General features: G+C 34.0%; 1 protein-coding gene across 2 annotated transcripts in view; it reads right to left on the reverse strand.

The window, feature by feature from the left end:
* MINDY3 (MINDY lysine 48 deubiquitinase 3) overlaps positions 1-21,703 on the reverse strand; it is a 91,898-nt gene that overhangs the window by 60,564 nt on the left and 9,631 nt on the right. For both annotated transcript variants that reach the window (XR_009053190.1, XM_057731681.1), the window contains exons 2-8: positions 20,364-20,443; positions 16,503-16,563; positions 14,620-14,793; positions 11,251-11,302; positions 10,278-10,392; positions 7,600-7,673; positions 6,649-6,728 (exon numbers count right to left, since the gene is read on the reverse strand). Coding sequence is in view for 1 of the 2 variants with exons in the window: in XM_057731681.1 (XP_057587664.1) it covers positions 6,649-6,728; positions 7,600-7,673; positions 10,278-10,392; positions 11,251-11,302; positions 14,620-14,793; positions 16,503-16,563; positions 20,364-20,443 (636 nt within the window). In the remaining variant the exon portion in view is untranslated. The remainder of the gene's footprint in view (positions 1-6,648; positions 6,729-7,599; positions 7,674-10,277; positions 10,393-11,250; positions 11,303-14,619; positions 14,794-16,502; positions 16,564-20,363; positions 20,444-21,703) is intronic.

Below are 21,703 nucleotides of genomic sequence, written 5' to 3' on the forward strand. Positions count from 1 at the left end.
CATGGGAAAACCAGCCACTGGATGGTTTTAAGTGAGAGAATACCATGATCTGACTTAGTTTTTAAAATACCTGACTGTGAAGGACTGAGGGGTGAGCAGGAATGAACTCGGGGGTGAGTCCTAGCGCAGTTTTATTTGTACTCTATTGTAGAAGCAAAAGCTAGTTCTAACAGTTGAGGTAGAATAATGTACATGAATTCAGGAACTATATGATCAACAATATATGCTTTCATTTAAAGATATAAAAAATGATCTAGATGGGAAGGCCTAGTATTGTAAAGATACCACTTCTCTAAAATAATATACAAATTTACTATAACCTCAACCAAAATATTTAGAGATTTCGTAAAACTAGAACTTAAAAAGCTGAAAAAAGGTTTAATTGGAATAGATGGTGTGGAAAGCACCATGATAAATCTGAAAAAGTACAATATTAGGAAACAAGCTAATAAATACCAAAATGTCCTATATAACTATGTAACAGTGTAGTTTTGGCATAAGAACTCATAAATAGATTAGTGGAATAGAAGACTCCAAAAAATGACTCATACATATGGGAAAACTTGTTATTTGATAAAGTAGGTGTTTCATATCTGTGGAGAATTGACTGGAATTAGTATATTAGGTAATTCTTTGGGAAGAAGTAAAAAGGTAGATCCCTACTTCATACCACTCATCAATATATAGTCCAGATGGATTAAGGAGCTAAACATTAAAAAAAAATTAACGTCTACAAAAGCATTTGAAGTAAATACTAGAGAGTATTAGTTGTAACCTTGGGGTGGGAGAAACATAAAACAGATACAAGGAAAAAATTTAAAAACAAAACAGAAGCCATAACAGAAGAGATCAAATGATTTAATTTCATAAAAATGGAAAGCTTTGGTGTATAAAAGATACCAGTGGCAAAGTTAAAAGAGACAGAAGAGGCTGGGGGAAAATATTTGCAGCACAGATTTAACACACAAAGAACTAAGGATTTATAAAGCATCCCTAGAAATTGTAAATTAAAAAAAAATAACCTATCCCCTGAAAATGCCAAAAGATAGAAAGAGACAATTCCTAGAAGAAACACTAAAAATTGACAAACACATGAAAAGATGATGAAGTGCAGGCTCACTAGGAATCAGAAAAATGTGAATCAAAACAGGCTACCAAGTGTCAATAAACTGAGTGACAAAATACTGAAGAGGGAGAGTTTCTAGTGTTGGCCAGGATGCAGAAAAACAGGAACTTTCCTACATGCTGGAAGCATAAGTGTATGCTTTTCCAGTTGGTATAGCAAATTTTAGAAGGTAATTTGGCCATTATCCATCAAAGTTTAACAGGTGTTCCTCAAAAGGTTAAATAAACACAGTTATCATATGACCCAGGATTTTTACTCCTGGGAAGATGCTAAAGAAAAATAAAAAACATTCTCACAAGCATTTGAACATAAATGTTCCTAACCACATTACTCATCACGGCCAAGTGGAAAGAAACAAGCCAGATGTCCATCAACTGATGAATGAAAAAAGAAAATGCGGTATAAACCATACAATGAAATATGGTTCACTAAAACGGAGTGAGGTGCTGGTACATGCTAAACATCGATGAAACCTGAAAACATCATGCTAAGTGAAATAAGCTGGTACAGAAGACCAGATATTACATGATTCTATTACAAGAAATGTCTAGAATAGGCAAATCTACAGAGACAGAAAATATATTAATGGCTGCTAAGAGCTGAGGGGGAGTGACTACTAATGGTTTCAAGGGTTATTCTGGAGGTGATACAAATGTGCTAAAATTGATGTGCACGATTCTTAAGAACTAAAAACCAGTGACTTGTACATTTTAAATGGAGATATGTAAGGTATGTGAATTATCTCGCAATAAATCTCTTAGTAAAAAAAAACAAAAACAAAAAAAAAGAAGCCTAAATTTTTTTTTTAAATACATTCTGCTTTTAGGAATCTATCCTATAGGAATACTTGAATCTGAAAGAAAGATACATACAAAAATGTTCACTGAGGAATTGTTTGTAACAGCCAAAAACGGTAGTACCATCTAAACGTTCATAAAAAATAAACTAAGGGCAAAAGGCAAACTGGGGAAAAAAATATGTCTCTTACACACATGACAGATCAAGCATTGGTGTGCTTTACAAAGAAAGGTGAGAAAATCACCCATTTATCTTTCACTGAAACTTTCTGGCCTTTCCTGGATAACACCTAACATCCATTTTCTTTCCCAATGCCAGCTAGATGATTATTGCTAGGAAAAAACCTAATTATAAGCTTTAGTGATTGGATCCACTCTAATTCTATGTAACCTCATCTCAGCTCCTGATTGCACATTTAAAAATTTCTTTCATAATCCATCCTTATATTCCCTCTTAAAGCAGGTGATTCAAACTCTGTCTCTCCTTTACATGCCTCTTTCTCCACTCATTCTCAGAAACTTCAAAATCTCAAAAGTTCTCTCAATTTAAATCTTTCATATCTCAAAATGCCTTTTTCTTTTATCAACACATTGTTTCTTCCTGTTTTAGAAGAACTGTGCATCTTTCCAAGGTCACTGTTACTCTTGACTCCATTCACTATCTCTTCTATAAAAAGCAGTTCCCTTCCTAATAAACAATTTAGGTGACTTCTATCCCTTAAAACAATACCTGTGTATACCATCTCTTGGCCTTATTATGACCAGTCAATGAGCTCCTCTGTTTCCATCCTTTCACCAGCAAAATGTCCTTGCTTACACTGCTAAAATATTTACTCCCTATGATAAGGCTTCTATCTCAACTGTTTTTTAAAGGAAAGACCTTGCTAGTTGATAAGTTCATAGCCTATTCTTAGTCCTCATTCTCCTTGATTGAGAGATACAGCACGGCTCATTCTCTAACTCTGTATCATGCACAAATATCTTTGGATTAAATTCTCAGTCTCAGCTTCTTTCTATAAATGAGGCAAATAACTACCTCTCAGGGCTACTGTGAAACTTAATAAACTTCTTCCACACCATCCCATGTGTTTATTTTATATATATATATATATTTTAAGCTCTTTATTGGAATATAATTGCTTTGCACTGTTGTGCCAGTTTTTGCTGTAAAACAAAGTGAATCAGCTGTATTTATACATATATCCCCATATCCCCTCCCTCCCACCCTCCCTATCCCACCCCTCTGAGTCCTCACCCATCCTCGAGTTAATCTCCCTGTTTTATGCAGCACCTTCCCACTAGCTATCTATTTTACAGGGCAAGAATGAAGATGCAGATGTAGAGAACGGACTTAAGGACACAGGGTGAGGGGTGAAGTGGAAGCTGGGACGAAGTGAGAAAGCAGCATTAACATACAAGTACATGTTTATTTTCACACTTAAGACTCTGTTAAGTGTAATCTAAGAGGTTGTATATCATGATGATTAAGTAAGTATACTGGTTGTATGGAACCAGACTACTGTGGTTCAAATCCCAGCTCTGCTGTTTACTAAACTGTATGGATAAAGCAAGATACTTAATTTGGTATCTTATTCCTTTATTCTATGACCTTCACAGAGTACTCATAAGAATGAAGTGAGTAAATGAAAAAAAAAAAAAAAAGACAGTCATTAAATACTAAGAACAGAGCTTGACATTGTTAAAATAACGTTTGTCACTGCTGCTTAATGAACATTCTTAACAATCGTCAACAGTTGTAACTGCTGTTTGAAGAAAATGAAATCCTTGAGGAAAAGGATTTTCTGTCACCAAAACATACACAGTGACTTCAAGCCAATTTTCCATGATGTTTCTTTCACATGTTCATTTATTCATAAACTTTATTTGAAACACTACTGGTTATTTGTACCTTACCCTCATCTGTCTAATTCATAGCTGAGTTCCACAGATTCTCCTTTCCTGTAGGCTCTTCCGCAGAGGCAGAGTGGTCCAGCAGGAGAACGTGCTATGGGGGACTGAGCACAGGCCTGGGCTGTGGTCAAAAGCCGTGTACGCCCACTGTCGGCCACTGGGCAAAGTACTAACCTGAGCTTCAGTTTTCTTACCTACATACATACCCAAGATATACCGCTTAACACAAAGTACACAAATCCTCGTGGCTCTCTTTCCCTTACTTCGCCACACCTATTTCATTGTGTGACCTCCCACCTGTCTTCACTATGTGCTACAGCTTTCCACTTGTCATCCCGTCCCTTTCCAATGCATTCTACAAGCTGACACATTAATGTTCTTATCTTGTGCCTATGTCACTGCTGCGTTTAAATGCCTTCAAGGACTCTCTTCCTAACGCTTGCCAACTAATGTTTGAACTTCTTCGTTTCAAGATCCTCTGGGTTCTTACCCAACCCTTCGTTGTTGATCTTGCCTCTCACTGTCTCCTGCACAGAGCCAATGCTCTTATCTTCTCAAACCTGGCTGCACATTAAAATCATCTGGGGGTAAATTTACAACTATCACGTCCAGGCCCCACTACCTAGGAATTCTAATTCGTTTATGTATTCTCAGCTGGGGCCTGAGCACTGACTGACTTTTACGTTCCCTAAGTGGTAATGTACAGTCACGATTAAGATACACTGCTCGTCGGACTCCTCTGTCTCCCTGTCCGCAGACACAGCCTGTGTTTTTCCCTCCCTCTCATTCCATGTGGCCCCATTAAACTGGTAACTCCTACTTAATGGCTCTCTACTTATCCCTAGGAGGAAAGGTTTTCTCCTTCCCCTGAATTTCTATAATACTTTATTTCAATATGCTTCATTTCACCTTGCATTATACTTATTTATGTGCATGTTCTTGCTTTCCTCTTTTGAGCGAAAGCCAAGTTCTTCCCATGGGTCAGTTGAGGCATTTTAGAAATCTAGTCTTAGTCTTTACAATCTAACGTCCCTTTGAGGAAGATATTACCTATTTTATAAATAGGGAAACTGAAGCCAAAAGAAGTAAAGCAGCTTGCTTAAAGAATTATAAAATAACTAGTAACAGAAAAATAAACAATAAATGCTGAATGAATGTATGGATTTTTATTTTAACTTTGGTGACTGAAAACAGATTCAACGTTAAGCCAACATTCCTAACGATTACGGGAAAATGCAAGAAATATACCCTGCTATTTGCTTTTCCAAGATAATTATTTCAAAGTCACTGCATAGTTTTGATATTTAAACTATACTTTAAAAAAAATATCCATGGCAAGACAATAGCTTTGAAAGCTAGTATTTCAAGAAACAGAAAAGGATGGATTAGTACATACCAAGAACTTAAACTTGGATAACTGACCAATATCCTGTAAAGGAAGTACACAGCATGAAGAAGAACCTATAGGAGACTTAAGAGATTGACATGCCTTTAACGGGCAGGATTAAATACTTTCAGCTCTTAATCAGAATGAGGGCTCAAGGACAGGACGGGCTCAATTACAAAAAAAAAAAAAAGAAAGAAAAAAAAGAAAGAAAAAACAGAGCAAGATAACCTGGCTACTTTTTTTGTCAGTGAATTTTACTGTTTAAATTTTGACCTTTACCAGAAATCACCTAAACTAGGTTCTCATTCTAACCCCATCACTCAGATAATTTTGCATATATTATCTAATGTAGGGAAGGGAGGGTAGCTCAAATTTCTTAAACAGTAAAATGAAGGGCTGGATTGTGTTAAGGTGCTTTTGAATTTTAAAATTCATTAAGTTTTTACTGATTTCCCCCCTTAATATTGTATTCTTTCATGCTTCTGTTAATGAACTCTATGTATTTTTAAAATTGAGGAAGCTTCAAATTTAAGATCAAGATTCACTCATTTAAATGGGAGCAAAAAGCAGTAAGTATTATTTTCTCAATCATAATATTTGCTTCTGTCATTTGGTGACAGTTTTATTTAATTTTAGGAGAAAAAATAAATTTCCCTGTGATCTATAGGAGCCATGATGCTTTCTGTTCTACATACTTCAAGAGGAGGTACATGGTAGTTATTCAATATAAGTTGAAAGAGTAAATGAATGAGTTCAGACTGACCAAGTAATAAAAAGCTATAGGGAATTTTTTTCAGAGCTGTATGGTAGCTCTCCTTAACCAGATGGATTGGCCAAAGGTGTTTTACTTCAACATCCCTGGCAACGTATGAAGCTATAGGGAAGAAATAATTAAGACCAGAAATGGAGGCGATGGTGGTTTAAAATTCTCAGATAACATTAAATTTTCCCAACATTTTAAAGGAAATTATGAACACTGAAAGTAATACAGGAAAAAAACCACTGGACTCTTAAAGCAAATATTTCAAATCACAATACTTGTAATTCTCAATTTTAAGCAAACTGTTCCAGACTCATAGATACCACTAGATAAATATGTACTAACTTTACATATATTAGAGAACTATTTATTACTTTTTCTAAGGAAGTTAATCCTGATTTTATACTAGAGAAAACTAAAGGCTTGAGAAGTTAAGAAACTTGACTCAAGTCATAAACTTGGGATTTGAACCCAAGTTTGTCTGCCTCCAAAGTCTATGCTCTTCACGTTACAGCACCTTGAAAACTACAAGGTATTCTTTAATAATAAAGCATTTATCTTAACCTCTAAGTAACACGGAGACATTAAAAAGATGAATTAACCATCAACTGTATTCTAATGAAATATTAATCATAAACGAGACAGACACAACAAGGAACATACTTACTCATTCCTGAGCATTCTCTATCGCCATCCCATACGTTAGAAACCGCGTGTCCTGTCAGGAGGAGGTTAATTAAACTTTGGCTGTTAACAAAAATGAAAAAGTAATTAAAATATGAATACACTAATTTTCAAAACAAATGATTCCTATGATAAGGCACAAAATAATGACTTTTTACATTAAATGATGTTGTTTAAAAAACCAAGTTAGAGAAAAACCTTATAGTTCTCATTTTATATACTTTGCTGAACCACCCTGCTAAATCTATCACCACAATGGTATCTATTGTTCTATATATTCATATAAATCTAACAACTTTATCCAAGATGTTGTATTCAAATGGATGAAAAAAATGATACTCAGATTAACAATTTACTTAATATTTATAATCACCTTAAAAATACATATATAATCATTATTTTGTGTTTGATGGAAGATACGTGAATTTTAACCTCTGAGGCAGAAGGATCTAAAAGAAAGGACTTATGTTTTAAAGTAAGTTTACAATTGATCACTGTGTTATCAATTTTACTAGAAATATCTATAAAGAGCTTGAAAGGGAGGGTGTTCTCAAAGAAAAACAAAAAAATTTTCCCCCAAGCAGCAAAGCATTACAAATAAGGGTATACTTATTTCTAAGTCAAAATGAGTAAATATCATCTATTAGAAAACTTCATGAACAGAATATCGAGCAGAATTTATTAAAATATCCCCATTGTCATCTTAAAATAAATATTTCGTATAATAAATCCAATGCACACATAAACGTAAAGTGGAAATTAACAATTCACACCTAAAGCAAGCACTGCATTAAGCATAAGACTGCTCAAATTCATAGACTTTATGCTGTCAACATTGACAAACAAAATTATCTGGCCCAGTAGTGTTTTATCTTAGGTCAAGTCCCTAAAAACAAAAGTCCCTATGAGGAAATACTGGATTTTAGTTAATTACCTGCCATGCCCATACACAGGATCTATCAAAGGTTCACTTGAATCTTCAATTTCATTTTTTATGTTTTCAATGCCCTAAAGAAACCAAGAATTCATTGGCTTATTTTAAAAACTAAAAATGAAAATTATGGCAGTTTAAAAACTGATCAGTTTATACTATAAATTAGTGAAACACAATTACTTGATTAACTTTTCTCCCAAAGAATTACCCAGATTTGATATGGGGCGGGGGGGGGGGGGGTGTGCATTGGAGATGACCGTGGTGAGTAGTAGTTATTCTAAGAATCTTTTCTTTTCTTCCGTGGGCTTTACATAAGAACATGGGTAATAGATCCAACCTCGGTATGTGGGTTAAAGGGGTGGGGAGAGAGCGAGAGAATGTTTAAGCTTCAAGAGGAGAGAGGAGAAAATTACTGTATCCGAAAGTTAATACAACTTGAAGTGAAATTAAATTCAAACCTAATATACCTCCTAAGGCATCTGATATATTTTCTTAGGTCATTAAAAAAAACTTATTGGTACTAAATACATACACACCTGAGTGCTGATAAAGATATGAATTTAAACACACAAAAGGTATATCTGGTACAAAGAAAATGGAAGGTTTGCTTCTGATTGTGTGTTTTTACATATTGGTAATTTAAATGTGCATTGACAAAATAAAATGTAGACTAGGAGGGCAGGAAGTTTCCTATTTTCCTGAAAACCAATTTTCAGATATTTTTAATCTCCCAAAAGAGCATCCAAATCCCTAAAGTCTAGATACTGGATAAGTATAGGAAGACCTAGGCATTTTAACTCCATCAATTCCAAAATGACAAAGATAAACTGCCATTCACTGTGCTACTCATCTAACTTTAATCATTGGTTCTATCTGATAACAGGCTATTTCTAAGAATTAAAGAGATGATAATCAATAACCAAAATGGTAATAATTGTATAAATATGGGAGAAGGATACAAACAAGTGTGAGATCTTGCACTGGCCTTCTCTGTAAACAACTATACAAAACAGACTATGTATGATACAGCCAAGATGAATAACACAAACAGGTGACATAATCACTGTGGGGGGGGGGGCATCATTTCAAAAACCAGCTCAAGGAAGAACAACTAGACATGATGGTTTCACTGGCTGTAAAGGACAAGAGACAGAAAAGGTATCAAAATTTTTAAGCATAAAAAACTGGGAGAATAATGAACAGTCACAATGAACTCATAAGGAACCTGTCATCCTAGATACCTCCATCACTGCCACTCCCCACTGCTAACCAATGACCAAGTATTTTTTAGTTCTTTCTCTTAAATAGTCTCCTAAATGTGTTAAAATTTCTAAGTTTCAAACATGCTTCTAAACATGCTGCTTTTCTTTTCCATGGTCACTGCTCCGGCTTAGCTTTACCTATTTCAGCAACTACTTTTCCAGTTTTCCTGACTCTAGTCTTATACTTTACATACGAACACCCTCCAGCACAACTCTGACACCAATTTAAAGAATCTTTTATCAACAAAAAAGATCTCGTTACTCCACTGTTCACAATTTTTGTTTTGTTCCAAGTTTGGCCACGTGAAAGAAAATCTTAAGTACTTTTGCACAGGATGCAAAGATCTTCATATTCTGAGTCGTTTCTACATAAATGCCCAGTCTCATCCTCCACAATTTCCTTTCTGGTATATTATGCTACACTAATACTGAACTACTTACAGTTTCCCAGATGTATGTTATATCCCCAGTTAAAAAGGCATAATTGCCTGCCTTTATACTCGCTGTTCCCACAGCTTGGAATATCTTCCCACAGCTATTCTGTCCAGAAAACTGCTCCTCATACATCAAATGATCCCTACAATAAAAAGTCTGCCCTTGATTCCACCAAATGAACTTAGGCGCACCTTCTATTTCCCACCATGCTTTGTGCGTGCAGCAAATAAACACTAAAAAACACTGTCATAATGGCAGTAGCTATTAATGTGTCCATTTTTTTGTTTATAATACTGATGAAGAATGATTTAAAAAAATTGTATCCCATATTGTAAGTTTAGTTCCTAGTAGAGAGTCAATGACCAATAAACATTTGTCAAATGAATGAAGTCTGATTTCAGATATGGCAAATCTAGCAGGATTACTGAGACTTGACAGGCTGCTAGAGATGTGAGGTTGGCACTTGGGGAAAAGAAGTGTACGTGATGGAATTAACCACATAAAGGCTTACCTTTATGTGAGAATAAAAGAGGTAAATAACAGGAAAAGAAGGAAATGAAGGTACAAGCAAAAATGTAATTCTGAGGCATTATAGAAAGAGAACTAGTGATTTATCAGGTAAGTTAAGAAGGGAGAAAAAAAGAGAAGGGAGTGGGGGTTAGAAAGAGCTTCCAGAAGGGGTTAAGGGGTCAAGTGCCAGACACTGCTAAGATCAAAGAAAATAAATTTCCAAAGAACTGACTGTTCTTCATAATCAGAACATTACTGATAATCTCTGCAGTCCAAAAGATCATGGTTTCGAAAGCAGGAAAGTGGTTAAGTAACAGGTGAGTGAAGAAAGAGAAGTGAAGTCTACACTATCGGCATAACAGATTTTAATTCTGAGATTCAGAAACAACATCAAGAATAAAATTTCTCTTCACAGCAGGAAAAATACAAAACTCAAACTAATAAAAACCAGAAGTATCTTCTTCAACAAACCTTTGTCAGTAATACAGAATACAGAAAAAGCAATACTCCAAATTTGTTTCCCCACACTGAATACTGGTCCAAGACAGCATCTTTTAATTCTGATAAACTTCTGAATGATCTTTTTCTGGGGGGAAAAAAGAATTAAGAATTAACACCACGAGATTGACTACGTTCATAAACAGGAAAAATTCTTAATTGTCTTCTACATTAAAATGCATTCAAACGAGATTTTTGTAAGTGTCTCCAATTTTCAAATACAAATTTAGCCATTAAAAGCAAGAGCTACTGCTGACAGCTGTCACTACCTATAACAGATACCATTAGAATAGAACGCCCACTTGGTAGGGACCTCTTCATCTCTTAGGTGAACTGTCTGGCATCAATAACTTCTTCAATGATCATACAGTTATTTAAGGAATGAGGTGGCCCTCTTCTAGGATATGGAAACTTGACTTTTTAAAGCCTGAAAATTATTTAACAAATATCTGAAAACCAAAGATAAGGTGTACATGTGTGGCTTCTTTTAAAATAATGTTATATTTCAAGTCAAATGCCACCTATAATTCTGTCAACGTAGCTATCCTTACCTTTTATTTTATAACAAAAAATTCAAATACTCTAATGAAAATATGGCACTTCTAATGAAAATTATAGAAAGTATATTTTGGCAAACACAAAATAATGATGCAAATATTTATCATACTAGAAATCTTCATATTCACTCAGAGAAACATTAAGCTAAAATGATTTTTTCATTATAGTGATGGAAAAGCTTTTAATGTTATAAAAGGGTGTATTTCCATAGTTAATTTGGGAATCAGAATATTTCAAGCACACATTTACAAACTATTCTTTTTTTTAAAATCTGAGAACAAATTAATCCTCAAGCATACAAATCTAAGCACCTTTCCACAGTATGAACAGACTTAAAATAGCAATGTGTCCACAAGGTAAGTATTTTAAATGTTCCAATGTTACTTACTGAATTAACGCATGAAATCGCTCAAAGCCAAGCTCTTCGACAGCCAAGGCAGCTATACATAAAAGACACTTTTCAGCACTACACATGGCAAATAAATGACACAAGATACACACAGCAGGCTGTAAATACTTTCAAGCAATCAAAAGTTTCCCTCTTTCCTTACTCCTTTAAAATTCTCAGTTTATTTTCAACTTTACTGTAACATAAATTTATATTTCAACATCTTAGTTACCATGGTTATAACTAAAATGGATTTAATACTGAGAATGTAGAAGGGTGATTAAATAATACACATTTCTTTTTAATGCAGTTGTGCTAAAAGTTAATAAAATATGAACAATTATTGACGATCATAGTGCTTCACACATAATTGTAATGTGTCCTGCACCTTCTTTCAATTCATAGAGCCAAGTAAAATCCTCACAGCTAATCTTCCTCCTACATAATATAAAATCTTTAGGCTTGATGCTTAATTATTAAACAAATGTGTATAAAAAGGCAGAACACTTTGAAAGTACACAGATTCAACGACTGCTTTAAGTTTGTTTCCGCATTTACTTGTATAACTGTTGGGACGTTTTCAGTAACTTATTCAGATTATGTTTATTAATACATACAATCATAAATTTTTAGGAAATCAAAGAAAGTATTTAAATCAAAGGTAAAGCTTACTTAACACTTTTCTAAGTGCCAGGCCCCTTTCTAAATGCTCTACAGGCCTTAACCTCAAAGAACCCAATCACCCCATTTTACAGATGAGGTATTTGAAGCCCAGAGAAGAATCCTCCCAAGAGCACAAAGCAATGAACAGCAGAGCTGAGATCTGGACCCAGAGAGTCTCGGCTCCACAAAGATGAAGTCTTTAAAGATATTTTACACAGATCAAAATGCCTACTCTAATTTATCACAATGAACAATTTCATATATATTTTATAAAGTAAATCTTAGTACTTTCAAATATTAATTCTCACGAGAGAACTGAAGAAATGGACTCAGTATGAAATCAAAATTAAAATTTCGATTTACAATTTAAAATGTCACATTATTCTAGCCTTCCAAAGTCCAGTTTTAATTTTCAAATGTTTCAAATTATTTTTTAAAATCTTTAACAGTCCAAATAGATTAATTTAAACAATCTTTTGATTTGCATGTGGGAAACAAACTGAAATTGAACCTGAGTATTCACTACTGCAAACGAGTGTGCGTTACCAAAAAGCCAAAACTACACACCACACAAGCCAATGAAATCAATGTTTGTACAGAATGTAATACTGACAGGAGGAAAACAGTTCACATTTAAAATTTCAAGATAAAATAAAAATTCTACCTAATCGTTTCCAAACTATACTGTTCTACAGTGTCTGATTATCTAAATAATTTTACTGGGTATACACTTTGAAAGTTGACATAAAGATAGTAATTTAGAGAAAAGAGGCAAGCAAAATAAAAAGCTTAGCAGGCAGGATGGTGGAAAAATATAAAACACAAGGAAAAGAACACAGCTGGGAATAAAGGAAAGAACAGGTAAAATAGATTGTTACAGGGAAAAAAATTTTAATATAAGTTCATTTCACTGTCAATATTTAAGGTGAATTTGCAAATTTTCAGTTAGCAAAACTTTTCAAATTTACACATTAAAAACGAATTTATTGGTGTACCCCCCCCAAAAATAATAAATTAATTAAAAAAAAAAAGAATTTAAAATATAGTTTCATTTCATGTCCATTTTAAAAGTGGGACAAAGTAAATTGGAAAATTACTAAAATATATTTTTTGGAGGGGAATTCAATATAATAGGCCCATCTAAGTTAATTACTGAAGTGCCAAAGTTAATGCATCATGAGCCATTTAACCTAAAGCAATTTAACGTTATCAACACAAATGTACAGCACATCCCAGTGAGCACCCAGTATACTAAGATACTAATGAAAAAGTTACAAAAACAGATCTCACTATTTTCTTACATATTAATACGTAAACTAGTTTTAAGCACATATCCTTTAAAACAACTTCTAACTAGTTCAACTATTCCTATTAAAATGTTAATATCCTAAACAAAACTATTAACCATGCTTACATGCAATCCAGTAAAACCTGGAAGATATTTTAAAACCAGTCTTAGTGACATTTTTGGACTATCAACCTTGTGAATACCTTCCACTTGTTTTCTTCAACTGCCTTATCAACTCTAAAAATACATTAAATTCTTTTTGAAAGCCTATGTTCGAACGGCTTGAAAAGGAAATGCCATTCAGCTGTTCAAATTTAAAAAATTATTCCTTGCAGATGTACTACTAGTAGAATTTGCCATTATAACTGCAAAGGTGAGAGAGAGAAGACGCTAACATCATAGAGACATTTCAACTCAAGGAGGCAATGTGCCTCATAGACATTCCTACAGGGAAAGCAAGATGTATATCACAAGCAACTGACATTTACGTTTTAGAAATTGGCTGTCTAATTTCTCTAAAAACAATTTCCACAGAGGTGGTAGTTAATGGATTGCACCATAGGTAGAATAAGTCCCTTATTCAATATAAGCACTCGGAACTACCAATTATCAAAAGCAACCTACTAGCAAGTTAATTCCTGAAAGGAAAACCAGAAAAGCAACTCTTTTTATCTAGTCTCTGTACCCCCAGAAGTCTCCATTTTACTAGTTCATTTTGGCAGCTTTTAGGTCAATTTTATGTAAGAATTTTCAAATACTAAAGATCACAGAATTCTTGTGAATGAGAATAACTGTTATATAATTTATCTTAAAGAGAAATCTTTAAAGTATGAAAAACTTACATGAATGCAAAATTAAAACTCATAATTAAAACTATCTTAAAATAATTCATCCATAGTATAACCATGTTCAAAAAATTCAGGAGGAAAAGAAATAACACGTTGTGAAGAAAAATGTCCCCATCTTCGTTTTAGGAAACAACTAAAGATATTTAAGACATTTTCTAAGCTTAAAAAAACAAACAAAATCCCTTTTTCCCCCAATACCAAAGAAAACATTAATGTATTTGAAACTGAAGACTATAGAAACGTTATTTAAGCTTTCTAAATGAGAGTTTCAGAGCTCAAAAGAGCCCGTGATCCAGTAGAAGTTAATTAGAACTTTTATCTAAGTTTATTTTAAGAGATGCATTTCCTGTTTTCTCAAAAATGAAAGAAAACAATGAACAAACGTAATATCCTCTAGTAATTAAAATAATCGAAAGGGAAATGAAAAATACTAACAAAGCTCATGAATTAAGCGCGGGCTAAAAAAAAGACCTTATAAAAATTTTAAATCTTTTTTTCTTTAAAATTTTCAATAGTTTTATTTAAACAAACATACAAGAAATTACTTCAGGAAATAAAAGTGTATCTTACAAGAATGTTCCACTTGGCAACTAGACTGTGCAGGACTCCCGGAAAGACTAGCCGTTTCCTCAGTTGTTTTTCCTCTTAACCATGAAACCAAGCAGTATGAGCCAGAGTTGTCACAACAAGCACTTTCTAGAATATCACATAAGGTATGACAAAGGAGCTCCTTCCGCTCTTCCTCTAAAAATAACCAAAGGAGAAGTTATAATGGTTCTCTTTGGTGGGCGGGGGGGGGGGGGGGGGGGGGAGAATCCTGTCATAAATAACAATATTAAGAATGTGTTAATTCTACGATGAAAATCAAGCATTTTTAGTGGGGGAAAAATCCATAAACCACTGATCTGAAACTACAGTTTAGAAAAACAATGTGCTTGAGGGTTAATATGTCACCTCTGTTAAATACTTCCATGAATGAGAAAAAGAATCCTGGAAAATGCAGACTTCAACAGCAGAAGAAAGAGTATGTTATGTGGAGTAACCTGATACAGATCGCCCCTTTCTTAGGCTGCAAATGGAACCTCTCAGCCATGAGGATTCCTTTACTGTAGAACCAGGCCTGTGCAAGGGCCTGTTGAGACCTCTGTTTTTCCCCATTTCTGAATTAGTCTCATGTCTGTGATCTCCCAGTCCCACAGGGGTAAGGATAATGAGATAACACACCGTCAGCACACACAATACCGCAATCCCTTACATTAGCAGAGGCCCCTGCAGTTCTGGGGCATAATACAGAAATCATTGGGAGTGCACTGCAGTGAGGTGAGCATTAGACTTTTATAGAAAACAGTGCAAACGCTCAGTTTCTCCCTGAACCTTAGCCCTCTCCCCCTTTCAGGCAGTATTAATCTCCGGAAGTAGTACCACTTTACAAAACTTTCAAACAAAGGGGAAAAGATGTATACACATCCTACGTAAAATGTTATGCTGGAGGGAGGTCTTTCTCTCCCCTAAGAGATTAAAAGTGCTTTAAAGGCAGGCACTGTGCCATTCACTTTCTAGCCACCATAGCACTTATGACATTTACGACAATGCTACGTAAACTTTTATCAATATGAAAATATTTCTGTGCAAGAAATACTATACATTTCATTAATAAAATTATTCATGTTAATAATAGTCTCTTGAATAGTTTCTTCTCTACTCAAATTTATTTTGCATTTCGGCTATTAATTAAAAATACATGACAATGACACTTTATCTCTTAAATTCAAAACCACTGGTAGAGTCTACATGCATGGTTTGGAATGGAAGCTGTTTTGTCCTTATATACAAAACTGAGATTATAATTTATCCTAACTTTTTTCCGTAGTTATTGTGAGTTCACATAAAACTGTGTAAGTGAAGGGAATATCTTTGTAAACTGTTAAGCGGGACGCAAATGTGTGTTATTATCAGGTATCACATACAGTTTTCTAACAATCACATTGCAGAAGCCATGAAAGCTTCATTTACGATTTAATTCAGAATTACTTGTAGTATTATTTGAACTGCGTAAGGGGTTATACTAAAAGAGGCAGGAATACAAAGATTATGCTGCGTTTTTGCTCAAAGGTAAATAAGACAAACATAAATGACTGTTCCTTATGATATGCTATCACTTAACAGTGCACCAAAGGATTTTTCCCTTAGTTATAATAACCCGTCTTATAAACCTCTTAGTCAGGAAAACCAAATTTGGAAATACACATTTTAAAATTTGGAGTCACTGTGTGTGAAACTTTTTGGAACATTTAAAAAAGTAAACCTCAGGAAAAAGTAACCCACTGACAGTTAACTTTTTAAAAATGGATAATTTCAACTAAATTACTGCCAATGAATGCTGCGCGGATCATCTATTTAAAAACAACAAAAAAGAAGATGGAGTAAAAGTTGATGAAACACAGCTATCATACCTGGGCAATCCCTCCAAGAGGACTTCTCAGAAGAAAACAGGAGCTTCTTCAAAAGAAATGCCTTTATACAATTAAAGCAATAATCATTAGAATGCATTATAAACATGCCTTATATCATTCTTTTATTCTAAAATGAAAAAAAACTAACTTGTACCTCTTTTTCAATCTTTTGAATAGTGCTATAAAAATTTCAAATGGTTTCCCTTCATATTCAACAGTGAGCATAATTACTTACTCAAAATATATTACTATAAACTTGATTCTAGATCCATACAATTCTTCTTCTTTCATAGTATATATTTTCTGGCAAATAGAAGAATTGACTCAAAATTATAACCTCACAACTGGAAAATTAAAGAAATTTACTGCCCCATTCACAGAGTGAAGGCCCTACAGACAAGGAAAAATCTACATTTCTCTGATTCCTTGGGGGAAAAGAAACCTAAATACAAAAGTGGTTCTGCTCTATGAGCTCTGATTTGTGACACAAGAATACCACTGTGTGGGTCATCACTTTATTATAAGGAGCTCCTAATTTCCTGGTTTAACTCAAAAAGCTTTACCACTCCAAAGAAAAAACAACCTCATTTCTAACCTTCCCTTAACTGAGCTATGTTACACTGGTGATTTGATAGACAGCAGTTCAGTGTATAACACTGTTTCCTTCTTAAAGTGTAGTTCAAGGGCTAGTTGCATTCTAGTCACCTGACTTCTTTAATTAAAAGGCAGATTCTGAAGCTCCTTGTATTTTATCTCTAGGGGGCAGATTCAAGAAAAAGAGGTTACTATGGTGATTCTTTCATGTGTTTGAAAACAGTAGTATACAGATAAGAGGACTGCTTTTAGTTAGATAAACCTATATTTGAATCCTGGTTCCATTACTTTACTAATTAAAAATAATAATAGCACAAACTTTAAAAGGTTGTAGTGAGGATTATATGAAATAATCTATTAAAACACTTAGCACAGTACCTGCCACCTAATAAGCAAACAATTCAAAGTATTTTAACAAAAAATAACATTCTATAATGTTCTCATTGAAATAAAATCTACAAATACTACAACCGAGTGCTTCTGATATTTTCCCCCAAATAATAAAAACCATAAAACTGAGTACTATAACTGCATTACAAAACTTTGGAAAGGTGAGGTGGGAGAACCATTATTTCACCACTAATAGAACCACCATGAGCATTTTGGTATACTTCCTTGTAGTCTGTCTTTCGTATCTGTTTTAAATTTTAAGTGAGAAGCATTATGGCTATGTGATGGTTTTCCACTTTTCTGTCTTCCCACACAATTCATACTAGAACTCTCAACCTCTAAATGTCTATAAAGCTATTAAAACTTACTTAAACATTATTCCATGTTTACATTACTGTGCATTAGGTTGTTCGCAATTTTTTAAACTATAAAATATTTAATATATATAAAATATATACTGAATATATATTTACTTTTAAAAATATATATTCAATATATATTAAATATATCTGGACTTGCTCTTAAAAAGAGCTGCTTCTTGAATACAACCTTTTTCATATTAAGGATTATTTCTTTAGGAAAGATTCACAGAAGTACAATTATTCGCATCAAAGAATCTGCATTACTATGGTTCCAATTATAATGTCAAATTCCTTCCCTAAGTCAAAGTACAAATGTGTACTACACAGAGGTAGCTGAGTATGCCAACATCACCCTACCCTTATATGCACTGGCAGTTACTTTATATCTAAAGATCAGGAAGAGTAGGCAATAGGATCTAGTTAAATTCTTGTTTGCTCCTTCTTGGATTCCTAGTTAGGCTGGACATCTTGATTCTCTGGTTGTGCAGCACCCTTCCACCCATCATGATCGTATATACTTGCTAATTCACCTCTGAGGTTTTAGTGTTTTTCTAACCAATTTGTACAAGTTCTTTGTATAAGGAAGACATTCATTTACGGCTAATACTACTGCACATATTTTTCTAAGCCTGGAACTCATCCCTTCTCCTAGACAGTTGGTAATACACTGTTTTCAACTTTCTGTGGTTAAGTATTATATCAAGAATAAACTTGGTAGGTATGTGGTATGAGATGACCTAAATTCAGTTTTGCCCCTCAAATTATCAACCAGCCGTATCAGTGACATTTACTAAACTACATTTTATTTCACCATTGATTTGCATTCCTTCTTATCATGGTGTGTGATTAACTCTTGGTGAATTATTATATGTAATGTGGTTTACTACTGTATTATCTCTTTGGTTCCTTCATATGCCTATTCTCCTAGCAAAAGTATCATGTACTAATTTTTATAGTTTAAATAAGTTATAATATCTGGACATGATCATTTCCCTTCATAACGCCTACTAATTTAGTTTCGACTTTTACATTGAAATAGTAATATAAACAAAATTCTTCTATGATCGAAAACATTTACATAACTATGAAGCTAAACTATACCTCAAACACACATCATGATTTGGAAAATTACAATTATCTCTTGTTACAGAGCAACCCCACTTATAAAACTCACTACCATTCTGTAAATATACTGAATTTATAAAACATGAAACTCCTGGGGTTTACCTTGCATTGAACTATATTCATAGATTTGCAATAAACACCCTAAGGTACTATTATGGTCCAAGAGGGTCAGTGTTGATATAATCTAATTTGCATATGAATAGGACAAGGAATCTTCAAATTCAGGTAAGATTCCTACTAGCAACCAAAATCTGCCTCAGTTACTCAACATTAGAGCTCTAACTAGTTTATAGTTAACTTTTTACTCTTTATACTCTGTAATTCCCAGGCAAATCTCATTCAAATTTTTCTTAAATTTTTTTTTGTAAATCTACTAATGAAAAAAATGTATCTACTTTTTAAGGAAAGAATGACCTCTAAAGGATATATTTTAGAATCAACCATAAAGGAAAAATTTTTTCTCCTTCAGAAAATACATTTTAAATTTAATAATGTAAATGTATGGAGTATAAGGTTTGAGAGACAAATTTACTTTGCAGCTAACTGTTCAGGAATGCATTCTTTTACACCCAATGAATAATAAATACCACATTAAATATGCATTTTCAAAATGTGCTGATTAAAACAAACAATAAATTCAAGCTTCTTTTATGACAGTTCTGAAATTATGCTGCTGTTAGACACTGTAAATATTATAGCAAACTTAAAATTCAATTCTCCATTTTAATAATGTAACAGTTTGGAGCAAATCAGCCTTTGAATTTCAAACAATACAATACATAAAGATTCAAGATCAAATATATACATTGAGATTCACCCTATCTTCTGTGCAAAGAAAAAAAATCTTTTTTTTTTATTTTGGGAATTCTGTTTGAAATCAGTTGCTACTGATTTTATTTTAAAGACCAAAAAGCTAGAGCCTAAAACGGTATATACTGCCAACTTATTTTAACAATTGATAAAGTTTTAGGCCATGAAAATATTAACTCATCTTCAGCTTTTCAGAAAATTTGTTTTTAAAAGATAGAACAAACGTAAAGAGTACCACTGCTATGGTACAACTATCTCTGTCATAAAATATTATTACTCAACAGGATCAGTGTATATAAAAGATGTCATGATCACAAAGTCTAAATTTTCTGAAAGTCAGGGAACATCTATTATGTTCTCTTGCTAATAAAGACAGTCAAATGGCTACTGCTGTATAACCTACTCATGTTCTGAATTTATTTTTATTTTGGACATTTAAAACAATTTACATGAATAAAAGTTAAGAGGTAACTGATCATGCCTCATGATTACACAGAGTACAGATATTAGAAAACAAAAAGTAAAGTATGAAACGTTTGACCACGTCTCTCTAAGGAGTTGGTAAAGTAGTCTATGTTACCTGAACGGGTGCAATAACAGCACAGGGGCCACCTTCAAACTGTTCTAATGCAGATCCCTCTGATTCACTAAACACAAACCCTAAAATGAAAGCAAGTAGCAGAGATTAAACACGTAATTCAAGTAGTAGCTAAAAGAATTTTTAACGTACTTTGCTTTGAGAAAGATCACTTATCACAACAGCAAAATATCTTCAAGTCAGTCAAGTGCAGTGGTTCTTAACTTTTTGGAGGATAAAGGAACCCTTTGAAAAAAGATATGGAACCTAGACTCCCTGCCAAATGCACATAAACACACACTCACACACATACACACAATTTTGCGCCCAGGGACCCCTCTAAGTGGACTAGAGAGAGAAAGTGTGGACTTCAGTAAAAGGACACTAAATCTGATTTTTAAATAATTTACTGGAAGGAAGACTAGACAGTCTACCTCCTGAGTTTAAACAGAATTTTTAGGACCCTTTTCAGAGAGCATCTTTTTTAGTTTCAATCTTTGAGTCACATTCTATGAGCTAAAAATTAAAGAGCATCACACATAGTGGATGTGCTCTTACTGGCTCTATCTTAATTTAAACGTTACTCAACTAACACTGACTGAGAGCAGCTAGTACAAGTTTCTGCAGAGAGCATGGGCACACTGCAGAGAGCTTGGAGCCTGAAGTCAGGAGAAGGGAGTTATACTATCTCTATAACCTTCAGGAAATCGTTTCACCTCCCTAGGCCTCAGTGTACTTAGCTTTAAAATGATCACTTCCAGTTCCAACATGCTAGGAATACGTCAAATTTCACTAATGGTTACAACTGAGTCATTTATCCAACAAACATTTAATGACCCTCAGATACTATACCGAGCATCTAGGATACACAAATGACCTGAATGACAAAGTCCCTGGTCTGGAGAAGCCAACAGTGCAGGTTAAGACAGACATATGAACAAATAATTACTAAGATAAATGTTACAACAGAAGTATGAAGAGAGTGTTGTGGACACAGAAAGGAATGACTTTGCCTGAGTCAAGTCCTAACAAGTGACCTGAAGGCTGACCTTGAATAGAACATTACCAAAGTGGTAAGGGTGGAAGAATGACTTTCAGGTAAAGAAAACACCTTTACTAAAGGAAAAAGGTGTGGTGAGAGCAGGACAAGTTTATGAATCGAGGGAAGTTTAATGCAGCCGCAGGCCAGTCTGGGGGCAGATGGGCGAGATGGTAAAGGGAAGGGAGAGCGGACAGGACGTTAGTACTGGGAGGGCCACACATGACGAGGGCCAAGTAAAGCAGTAACACAACCATACTGGTATTTTTTTTTCTTTTTTCCTTTTTTAAAGGACCAAATGGGG

The sequence above is a fragment of the Hippopotamus amphibius genome, chromosome 4, assembly GCF_030028045.1.
Source record: "Hippopotamus amphibius kiboko isolate mHipAmp2 chromosome 4, mHipAmp2.hap2, whole genome shotgun sequence".
NCBI lineage: Eukaryota > Metazoa > Chordata > Mammalia > Artiodactyla > Hippopotamidae > Hippopotamus > Hippopotamus amphibius.